At 40.8% G+C, this 11,715-nt stretch overlaps 1 protein-coding gene across 2 annotated transcripts in view; it reads left to right on the top strand.

Annotated features, from left to right (window-relative positions):
* Positions 1-1,852: 1,852 nt before the first annotated feature.
* The window catches only part of CUNH3orf33 (chromosome unknown C3orf33 homolog), a 16,551-nt gene continuing 6,688 nt past the window's right edge, over positions 1,853-11,715 (top strand). The window contains exons 1-3 of one of the 2 annotated variants that reach the window (XM_077750119.1): positions 1,853-1,927; positions 4,199-4,258; positions 8,979-9,126. In XM_077750119.1, the coding sequence (XP_077606245.1) occupies positions 4,214-4,258; positions 8,979-9,126 (193 nt within the window). In that variant the 5' untranslated portion in view covers positions 1,853-1,927; positions 4,199-4,213. Of the gene's footprint in view, positions 1,928-1,985; positions 2,779-4,198; positions 4,259-8,978; positions 9,127-11,715 lie in introns of those variants that run through there. The other variant, XM_077750118.1, reaches the window with a different exon arrangement.

Here is an 11,715-nt window from a genome sequence, read left to right as displayed (position 1 = left end):
TTTTGGCTGATTGCCTCTATGGGAGGAAGTGCTGTGGTCAAGTCCACAGACTGAGCTAATTGGCTGAGCTGAATCCCAATGTAACAGCCAAGCTCACCACTTCCCCGGTGGGTGTCCTTGCTGCTGGCTTAATCACTCTGCATATTTACTCTTTAAAATTGGGATTGATAACAGTGTCCATCTTATAAAGTTGCCGTGAGTATCAGGGGAGCTAAAACATGAAAAGCATTTAGAATGGTGCCTGGCACATAGTAAGATCTAAGTGTTAGTTACTGTTATTTACTTTCTATTAGCTACAGTACTAAGGCAATACATTCCTTGAAGGTACTACTCATAATATGTGTGTTAGGAATACAACATACTCCATTTTGACTTCTAAAGGTAATTATGTGCATTAAAAAAATTCCAACAGTATACCTGCATTGTCCATTATGGTAGCCATTAGTCACATGTGACTATTGAAATTAATTAAAATTAATAAAATTAAAAATTCAGTTCCTGGATGCCTGGGTGGCTCAGTCGGTTAGGTGTCAGACTTCAGCTCAGGTCATCATCTCAGGTTTGTGGGTTTAGGCCTGGCGTCAGGCTCTGTGCTGACAGCTCAGAGCCTGGAGCCTGTTTCAGATTCTGTGTTTCCCTCTCTCTCTCTGCCCCTCCCTTGCTTGCACTGTGTCTCTCTATCTCTCGCAAAGGTAAATAAACATTTAAAAATAAATAAATAATTCGGTTCCTGGAGCACCTGGGTGGCTCAGTTGGTTAAGTGTCTGACTCCGGCTCAGGTCATGATCTCACGGTTCATGGGTTTGAGCCCCGCGTACGGCTCTGTGCTGACAGCCAGCTCAGAGCCTGGAGCCTGTTTCAGATTCTGTGTCCCCCTCTCTCTCTGACCCTTACCTGCTCATGCTGTCTCTCTCTCAGAAATAAATAAAACATTAAACATTTTTTTAAAAAAATTCAGTTCCTGAGGCCCCTGGCTGGCTCAGTCCGAAGGGCATGGGACTCTGGATTCCAGTCATAAATTCAAGCCCCAGGTTGGGTTTAGAGCTTACTTTAAAAAAATAAAAATTCAGTTCGTCAGTTGTACTAGCTACATTTCAAGCACACAAGAGCCACATGTGGCTATTAGGTTGAAACTGAACAATTCAAATACACAACATTTCCATCACTGCAAAATGTTCTATTACAGCTGGTAGATAGTAAAGCCTCCCAACCATTCCCACCCCAATCCCTCTCTCCAGGGGCAATCACTGTTGTAGGTTTCTTGCATAGATTTTCACGGTTTTCTCTTTCTCTCTCACACACACAATTTTTTACACAAATGTTACCATTTACAATGTCCTGCATCTAATTTGTGTTTTAAAATCTACTTATATATGAATATATACTACTACTAATATACGAAATATACTAATGTAGTCCACTTTCCATATATTTTAATTAAGAGTTCAACAATTTAGAGCATCTGATAGTAGGATTACCAAGCAACTGTGCAAATTTTAAAGAACCAAACATAAGATATAGGCATCTTGTTATATTTGGGAGCAGGCAGAGGGAATGAACTACTTCAATTTCCTTTCTGCATGGTAGAGGCGGAACCCACACTAAGGCTGGGTTAACCGAAGTCACAAAGTGATCGTCCTACCAAACCAGCATGGCCGAGAAGCCTTCAGCCCTCGTCCCAGGCCCATAAGAATGTCCGGCGCAGTGGGAAAACCCTGAATAAAGGCTGGGGGAGGGGTCACTGATACGGTGTCTTCCACCGAGTTGGGAGTCCCACCTACCAGCGAAGAGGGAGTCGTAAGGCCACTCCCAGGCGGCGGGGGCGGCGACCCCATCCTCAACCACCGCGCGGAGCCCGGATCCTGCGGCGCCCAATGTGGTGGCGCGGGTATCGAAATGGGCGGACGACCACTTGCGCCTCGTCCGGGTANAGCCCAGCTTGGGGCGTCAGGGGGTCCCTGGAAAGCAGTTGGGGACACAGGGCACAGGAGACAAGGGGGTGGAAGACAGGGCACGTGGTCCTGTAGGCCTTGTGTTTTGAGTGACGTGAGAGGGCCCTGGAGTTCGACCAAAAATGGGACATCTTAGGTGACCAGACAAGCCAAGATTGTGGCTAAGACCCCGGAGGTGGTGTGGAAGGTTTAGGTGTGGGGGGCAAAGAACGAGAAATCAAGGGGGCTCCCCACTGGGTGGATGTGGTGAAGGTTGCTTCTGTGGAGAAATGGGGGTCAGTGATTTGTTGGGAAAATTCAGAGGACTCTTTGGACCTGTGAACTTGAAGGTGGAGGTGTGTGAACTTGAAGATGGTTATTAGAATTCTGAAGGCAGTTGTTAGATGTTATCTGGGCAACTTAGATCTAGGAATCTGGCATTGAAGGGAGATCAGAACTGGACGTATAACTTCTTGAATGAACTGCGTAAAACTTAAGTAGTGTTTAAAGCCTGGCTGACATCTTGGAGCAAGTCAGAAAAACTACTGAAAAAGTCCTAGAATTCAGACCTGGGACCTGAGGAACGCTCTTACCGTTTAGAATATGGGAAGTGAAAAGGAAGAGATCAGCAAAAACTGGGAAGGAGGAGGAGGAAAACCAGGTGTCCTAGAAGTCAAGCGGAGAGAATTTTCAGAGAGAATGATTAACTTTGTTAAATCCTACTGAGAAGTTGAGTAGGACCATCAGCTTTGCAAACGCTTTGCAGCTAAGCAGCACAAGGGCCAGGACTATGGCTGTTTTCTTTCACCGCCACAGCTCCTGCCCTTAGAGTATTGCGTGCCATTTGGTAAGCGCTAGATACCTATTGGTGGCATTAATGAATGATAGATCTGTAGGTATTAATTGACAAGGCCTGGGTTCTTCCAGTGAAGCAGAAATTGATGCACAGGTCATTTCAAATTAAAAAAATGACTTCAATAGATTGAGAGAGGTAACTGTTTAAATTAGCACATAGATCTATTATTCCAAATATCTTTTTTTTTTAACTTTTTTTTTAATGTTTTATTTATTTCTAGGAGAGAGAGAGCATGAGCAGGGGAGGGTCAGAGAGAGAGGGAGTCATAGACTGAAACAGGCTCCAGGCTCTGAGCTGGCAGTCAGCACAGAGCCCGACGCGGGGCTCGAACCCACGAACCGCGAGATCATAACCTAACCGAAAGTCGGACGCTTAATCTACTAAGCCACCCAGGCAACCTAATTATTCCAAATATCTTAATCACAGACTGTATCCTAGTGTATATTTCCTTTCTTTTTCCTTCTACAAATGCAAAATCCACAGAACAAAAAGCATTATGTATTGGTAATTACAAAATGTCCATTGCCTTATTTTCTGTTTGCAAGATCAGAGTTGTATCTAAGTGTCTTCAACACTGAGACCAATCTTTGCATCTTCATTTCTTTCCTTGTATATATTTTTCAGCTTCATTTCTAACATGCCTAGTTGTATTTATTGAAGGAAATCGTATTAGATTATCACTCTTGTTGAGGGAGTTGCAGGGTTCTTTTTATTTATTTTATTTATTTTATTTTTGAGAGAGGGAGGAGCAGATAGAGGGAGAGACAGAATCCAAAGCAGGCTCCAGGGTCTGATCTGTCAGCACAGAGCCAGTTGTAGGGCTCGAACTCACAAACAGCGATATCATGACCTGAGCTGAAGTCGGAGACCTAACCCATTGAGCCACCCAGGTGCCCCGCAGGTTTCTTATTTTTAAATTAAACTCTCTTAGGTCCGTTTCAGTTTAAATGAAACCCTTTAAAAACATTGATAAGTTTTTCCCAACTGTTCACCCATAGATACATCGGAGGCATTGTATTTTAAGGTTTTGGTGGTAAATTTTTCTACCAAAGATTTAAATTCCCACTGTAGGCTCAGGGTTATGCAAATTGCTGTGGGCATTATTCAAAAAGAATTAGACTGATTGATGCAGTTAAGGAACTCATGGTTAAAGTAAAAGGCAATAGAGAACAATAAAATATTATATATATAATTACTGTTCATGCCAGAGTGTTTGGGAAAGAAAGGGGAGATTAATGAGTAGGTGGGCAGTTAAGGAAGTTTTTTGGAAGAAATGGACCTTTAGTTGAAGGATGTACCTTATTTGGACAGATATAAGGAGGACAGTCTTCTTTTTTCCCCCTTCTAATTAGTACTTTCACAATTATGAATAATAACTAGTGAGAATTAATCATTTAATCTCTTTCTGAAGAATATCAGCACCGTAATGGCCGTAGCTGGAATACTGTTACTTCTAAGAAGTATTCGGATGGTAAGTTTAAAAAATGAAGAAGGAGCTGTGAACTGTGATAAGCAAGAGACAGTTATTTTTTTTCACTTCAAGACAGTTTTTGTCTTAAGCTGTGTATCATTTTGCTATTCATATTAGAAGTTTTAAATATTGTTTTAGAACAGTGAACATATTTAAGATCTTGATTTAAAAGTAACACATCCACAGGATTTTATGGAAAGTAATTGCACAGTCTATATTTTCATAATCACGTCTTCATGCTTAAAAAGGAATCTGTAAAGGATTTGGTTTGCTAGAATGCTATAATCACTAAATTTGCATTTCAGACATTGTGGAATGTCTCAGAACTGTTTTGTACAGTGGTTTTAGATTTAGATCACAGTCAAATTATGTCCTTTAGCACTGAATAATTTATGCTTTCTCTGATTTGCAACAATCTGTAATACCTGTTCAATGAATAAAGCAGGATGTATGATGTAAAAAAAGAATTTATGCTTTCAGTTAGCATATTTTTTTGCCCTTTGAATAATTTTTTAATAGTAGATATTGTGGAAATCCATTTGGTAGTTCAGGATTTAGAAGTATCTTTTTATATAACTGATTCTTGTTATTGGGTGTAATTTTAGTGTCATGTTACAATCTGGTATGGATTTATTGCTTCTGTGTATATTTACTCCCTACATTTATTATCTCTATATTGTTTTAGATTATCATTGTCTACACAGCATTACTCTATTATACTGTAGCTTTTCCAACTGTTGCCTTTTCCCCCTGACTCCAATGTCAGAACTTTTATCCTCTTTATTAAGTGCCTTGAATTCATTTTTAACCTTATATCTAATAATCTAATAGGCTTTTTCTTTTAACAACTCCATTATATTGTAAGTCATTCATTTTTAGCTTATATATATTTTTAGAATGGAACTTTTGAAACTTGAGTTGTTTTCATTCATTTCATTTCATTTTTTCTTTACCTTATGTTCTGTGTTCCATGACATTTGTATATTGTCAAAATATTAAATGATCTGATTAAGAGTTTAGGTAAAAAAAAATACAGGGGGCCTGAGTAGCTCAGTCAGGTAAGCGTCTGATTTTGATTTTAACTCCGGTCATGATCTCATGTTTATTGAGATTGAACCCTGTGTTGGGCTTCTCAATGACAGCACAGAGGCTGCTTGGGGTTCTCGGTCTCCCTCTCTCTCTGCCCCTCCCCTGCTCACTCTCTCTCTCTCAAAAGAAATAAACTTAAAAATAAAAGTGTTTAGATAAACATAATGCTGAGGGGGTATTTCTCTTGTTAGCCCTTAAAAATGACATGAGTCAATTATAGATGATTTTAAGTTATACAATATAAGGTATGTTACTGATTTTTGCAAATTACTTATTAATTAATATAAATGTATATTAATATATTATGATTTATTCATTTTAGACTTTAGTTCTGGTGTCTTTATTTTTAGATTTTATGATTTTTGATAATGGTGACTAATGTGATGAGAAGAGCAGGCTAGGAAACTAGAAAAAGAGCATTGGAATACTGGGGGGCAAAAAACTCTGTTGTGTGACAGTTGGAGGACTTTGGCTACAAGTAACAGAAACCCCAACCAGCAGTGGCTCAACCAAGTAAAAAGGCTTGTTTCTCATGTCACAAGATGCCTGGAGTGGCTCAGTGACAGAGTTTTGTGTGTATGATTCTCTGTGCCTTTCCTCATGGCACAGAATGGCTGCTCTAGCTCCAAATAACATATTCCTGTTCAAAGCAAAAGGAGAGGGGGGAGTCTGGGCGGCTCAGTCGGTTGAGCATCTGACTTCGGCTTAGGTCATGATCTCCTGGTTCGTGGATTTGAGCCCCACATCGGGCTCTGTGCTGACAGCTGGCTCAAAGCCTGGAGCCTGCTTCAGATTCTGTGTCTCCCTCTCTCTCTGACCCTCCCCTGCTCACACTGTCTCTCTCTCTCAGAAATAAAACATTGAAAAAGAAAAAGAAAAAAGAAAAAAGGAGAGGAGAAAGGAAGGTGTGAGCCACGTCTCATCAAGAATGCAAAAATTTTCCCAGAAGCCTTCAGTCAACTTTTGCTTCCATCTTTTTATCATATGACCACGTCTAGCTGGAAAGGAGGTTGGGAAAGCGGCCATTTAGCTTTTCTATCCCTAACAGTACCTGCTGATGAGGGAGAGAGTCTTGAGAACGAATATTGTGTTCATCTACAAAGGGCCTGCCACAAGAAGCCTTAATGGCCCCTCTTCTGTATTCTTTTTGTATTGCCGTTTTTCTCTCCTTTTTCTTCTTCCTGAGGTTATCAAGTTCTCAAATTCTTTCACTTACTGGTAGACAATTCCAAACTTCAAATTAAAAAAATAAAAAATGATGATTGAGTTCAGTGCTGTGCTAAATGCTCATATACATAATTTCATATAAAATCATTTTAAAAGAACGTTAGTTCATTTTGAGAGAGAGCACGCACACCAGCAAGGGAGAGAATCCCAAGAAGGCTCCTCACTGTTAACACAGAGCCTGACTTAGGGCTCAATCTCATGAACCATGAGATCATGATCTGAACTGTAATCAAGAGTTGGATGCTTAACCGACTGAGCCACCCAGGTGCCCCTGCTTAATTTCATTTCATTCTTATAATAATCCTATGACACAGATATTCTTACACCCAAGTTTTATAGATGAGGAGATGGATGCTCAAAGAAGTAAATAATTTTCACAAGATCACCCAGGTAGTATGTTGCGGAACTAGATTTCTAATGTCATTTTCCTGAAATTGAAACCCTTATTATTTTCTCTTCACAGAGCTTCCCGCTTTTGTCTCTTGGCCTCTAGGACACTTCACCATCAGCAGCTTAGGGACAGCATCCTTGTTAGTGGCATCATCTTTCTGCCTCTTCTGGAAAGCAGACTGTTTATCACAAGCTCAGGATTCACTTCTTTTATTTTATTTTATTTAAAAAAAAAAATTTTAATGTAGCATGAGTGGGGCNAAACAGGCTCCAGGCTCCGAGCTGGCAGTCAGCACAGAGCCCGACGCGGGGCTCGAACCCACGAACCGCGAGATCATGACCTAAGCGAAAGTCAGACGCTTAACCGACTAAGCCACCCAGGCGCCCCACACTTCCTTTAAAGATACCTTCCTCCGGTGTTCTTATCCTTTTTCCATTTTTGACCTGTTAGCACTTATATTTTATCTGAAACCTGCTTATATATTGCCCTGCAGTTGTATTCTGGTTTTATGTGTATTGTTAGTTCATCTTTGAGATAGCGCTTGCCATGGCACAGAAACACAGCCCTGAACTTTACGCTGTTGAGGGATTAATGGCTCCAGAAAAGGTAGATACAGTGGGTTCTGCCTTTAAAGGTTCTTTACATACTCCTTGAGTGTGAACTCAAGGAAATAGAGCATTGGGCTCTATTCAGTTTCTTCCTCTAGCTGCTTAATAATTTCTAAAACTCCAAACATCAAGGCACTCTTGTGTCTTTTTTATGTGTATCCTTCATGAAATCACCTAAAAATTAAAAGGGACAGACATTTGGTAATTGAACACATCTTTAGTGATCCTCTCTACTTACTCTGTCTCCCCTGTGCAAAATACTCTTTTTTTTTTTTTTAGTTTATTTATTTATTTTTAGAGAGAGAGTTGGGGCAGAGAATCCCAAGGAGGCTCTGTGATGTCAGGAGCCAGGCAAGGGGCTCAGTCTCACGAAACAGATCATGACCTTAGCTGAAATCAAGAGTCTGAGGCCCAGGAAGCCCAACCGACTGAGCTGCCCAGGCACCACCTGCCTAGCTTGCCCCCCACACTGGTGCAAAATACTCTTAGTTTTCTCATGTGATGTGGTTTCCAGACTCTATTGCCTTTTTTCTCCTCTTCTAGCTTTGTGCCAGTTTGTATAAGTGTTTTATGAAATGGTACCCGGTACGGAATAGTATATTCCTCTTAGGTCCTGATTTAGAGCCATCCCTTCCTCACTTCTCTTGTTTTGGATCCTGTTCCTTACAATGTTTCTTGGTGTTTGAACTTAGGTGGAGAGCAGTGGAGAGTGTCGGGGAGAAGGAGTCTGTAAATTTTTTTGCAGCTCTGTCACACTTCCACTCATTTTGAGTTCACAATTAACTAAAGGTTCTTAATCTTTTTCATCTATGCCACAATTAGTTTATTCTCTTTTATCCTTCCTTAGTTTTATCCCATCATTCTGGTTGTCAAGATCTTTTAAAATACTAACTCTAACCTTTAGTGTTTCATACTTTTTTTTAGGTGTTTATTTTTGAGGGGAGGTGGGGAGGGGCAGAGAGAGTGGGGGAGGGGCAGAAAGAGAGAGACTCCGAAGCAGGCTCCATGCTGACAGAGCAGAGCCCAGAGTGCGGCTTGAACTCACGAATCACGAGACCATGACCTGGGCCAAAACCAAAAGTTGGTCACCTAACTGACTGGGCCATCTTGGTGCCCCAACACTTTTTTTTTTCCCCAAAAGATTTTCTTTTTAAATAATCTCTGCACCCAACATGGGGCTCAAATCCTCAACCCTGAGATCAGAGTCGCATGCTCCAATGACTGAGCCAGCCAGGTGCCCCCTTTTATAAATGCTTTTGATTAGATCATACGAAAATATTAATTAAAATTAAGGACTAAATTAAAATTTTTCACTGGTTATGTCTTGTTAAATATTTAGACAACAGTTTGACATACTTAATGTTAAAGAAATAATAAAATGTTATATTTTTTTATAAATCAACAGACATCAAAATTTACGAGTTCTTCAGATATTCCAGTAGAATTTATAAGAAAGAATGTTAAACTACGTGGACGATTACGCCGAATAACTGAGAATGGTTTAGAAATTGAGCATGTTCCCATCACTTTACCTATTATAACTTCATGGAAAAGTAAGTAAAGTACAAGAATAATACAGCTAGTTTAGTATTTGTTAATTCGAAGTTATCTGTAAAATAGCAAAAAATGTCATTTTAAGTTTTAATAGCTCTCCATTGTCTGTGAGAGAAAGTATAAACTCTTGGTTTTAAATACAGGAGCTATTTAATTGGGCTCCAGATTTCCTTTTCTTCCCCCTCCTCTTTTTATTCAACCGTTTAGTATTTCATTCAGGCAGTCAGGCATTCCTTCCATAAATATCGAACAACTGTTATGTTCTAGGCCCTAAACCAGCTGCATGTGGCTCTGAGTGAAACAAACCAGGCTACCCTTTGGAACGTGCAGTCTGAGTGGCAAATAGACAGCAGACAAATGAAAATTGTCCTAAGAGCTATGAAGATAAGGTGCTAGGATGAGCATTACTGGAGGTCATGTGAAGGGGGAACCTATACCTGTAAAGGGGTCAGAGAAAGCCTCATGGATGAGTTGTTATGTAATCAGAGACCTGAAGAATGAGAGGGAGCTGGCGGGGCAGAACATGTGTGGGAATGAGTGTGGCTTCTTTGATACGCCATGTGAAGACTAGAGTGCTGGGGCCTAGGGAAGAAGGGGACCTGCTGCTTTCCCACTTCTCCCTGATTTGTGTCAAAGACCCCACTCACACAGACCTTCCTGCCTGCTGCTTGCTTGTGCTCTCATGCCCCTGGGCACAGTTTGCCCAGACTGCCTTGGCTCCTGTTGAGCTCCAGTTCATTCTTTAGTATCCAACTCAAATGTCAGATCTTCTGTGACGCTTTCCTTAACTCTGGAGCTGAGCTGCCAAATTAGCCTCTTTCTTTGCTACACCCACAACAATGTGTACATGCTGTGGTTACAGTACTTAAACACATTTTCCTATTATCATGTGTCTAGGTTTATATCCTCTGCTAAACTGAGCCCCTGGTGGGCAGGGACCTTTCCCTACCTGTCTATTCACGGTCCCTAGAAAAATAATTGTTAGCCAATGGAGACTTGGTAAAACTTGTTGACTAAATTTAGTTATATATTATTTTTTTATTTTAAATACATTTTTATAAGTTTGAGAGAGGGAGAGAGAGAACCCCAAGTGGGCTCCATGCTGTCAGCACGGAATCCAGCATGGTGCTTGAACTCATAAACTGTGAGATCATGACCTGAGCTGAAACCAAGAGTCAGACACTCAGCCAGATGAGCCACCCAGGTGCCCCTAAATTTAGTTATATTTAAANAGTTTGAGCCTCAGCTCAGGTCATGATCTTGCCATTCATGAGTTTGAGCCCCGCATCCGGCTTTGTGCTGACAGCTCAGAGCCTAAAGCCTGCCTCTTTCGGATTCTCCCTCTCTCTCTCTCTCTCTCAAAAATATATTTAAAAATTTTAAAAATAGGGATGCCTGGGTGGCTGAGTTGGTTAAGTGTCCAACTTTGGCTCAGGTCATGATCTTGCGGTTTGTGAGATCGAGCCCCACGTCAGGCTCTGTGCTGCCAGCTCAGAGCCTGGAGCCTGCTTCAGGTTCTGTGTCTCCTTCTCTCTCTGCCCTTCCCATGCTCATGCTCTGTCTCTCAATAATAAATAAAAACATTAAAAAACTTTTTAATAAAAAATAAAACAAAGATCTTAATATTTTATTTTTATGAAGAAAGGGATTCTTATTTTTAAAAATTCTTTGAAGAGATTGTTTCTTAAGTTTAATTTTTTTAAATTTATTTATTTTGACAAAGAGAGAGAGCATGAGTGGAGACAGGGCCAGAGAGAGAGGACAGAGAATCCTAAACCAGCTCCACATTGTCAGTGTAGAGACTGATGAGGGGCTCGAAATCATGAATTTGGAGATCATGACCTGAGCTGAAATCAAGAGTCGGACATTTAACTGACTGAGCCACCCACGCTCCCCACATTTTTTAAAGTAATCTCTTCACCCAATATGGGGCTCAAACCTACAACCTTGAAATCAAGAGTCACATGCTTTTCACTGCCAGCTAGTTGCCCCAGGGGATTCTTTCTTACCCTGTTAAGGGGAAGGAATATCACCTGTTCAAGGAGATACCAACTATAAAGGAATAAGACTGATTCCTCACCCCCTCAAACATACCTGACATGATTGATTCTTTTAACAAATCAAACAGAATTTAAGCAATTTGAGTGACCGTTGTTCCCTAAAGAGAGATTTATTTGTTGACCATTTCAGTTTCAGCAGGATTTAGACTTCATAAGTCTTCTATCTTCTCATTTGTTGTAGTTGTGTTGTAATAATTTAAATCTCTCCTCTCTGAAATAGTAATGACTCTTCAGTGCTCAGGCAGCAAAGTTGCCACCTCTGTTTGTCCAGGCTGTATTTGTACTGCTCTGGGGATGATAGTCAGCAGGACTGCGCCCCCAGAGGCCCTGCAGGGCCCTAGTGCTGTAATTGCGTATATGCATGTTGTTGTTGTTATTATTATTTTTTATTATTTTTTTAATGTTTTATTTATTTCGAGGAGAGAGAGAGACAGCGCGAGCAGAGGAGGGTCAGAGAGAGAGGGAGACACAGAATCTGAAACAGGCTCCAGGCTCTGAGCTGGCAGGCACCACAGAGCCCGACGCGGG

The sequence above is a fragment of the Crocuta crocuta genome, unplaced genomic scaffold, assembly GCF_008692635.1.
Source record: "Crocuta crocuta isolate KB4526 unplaced genomic scaffold, BGI_CrCroc_1.0 scaffold19, whole genome shotgun sequence".
In the NCBI taxonomy this organism is placed as follows: domain Eukaryota; kingdom Metazoa; phylum Chordata; class Mammalia; order Carnivora; family Hyaenidae; genus Crocuta; species Crocuta crocuta.
Note: the sequence above shows the minus strand (reverse complement) of the source record. Positions and strands in the feature narration are given on the sequence as shown.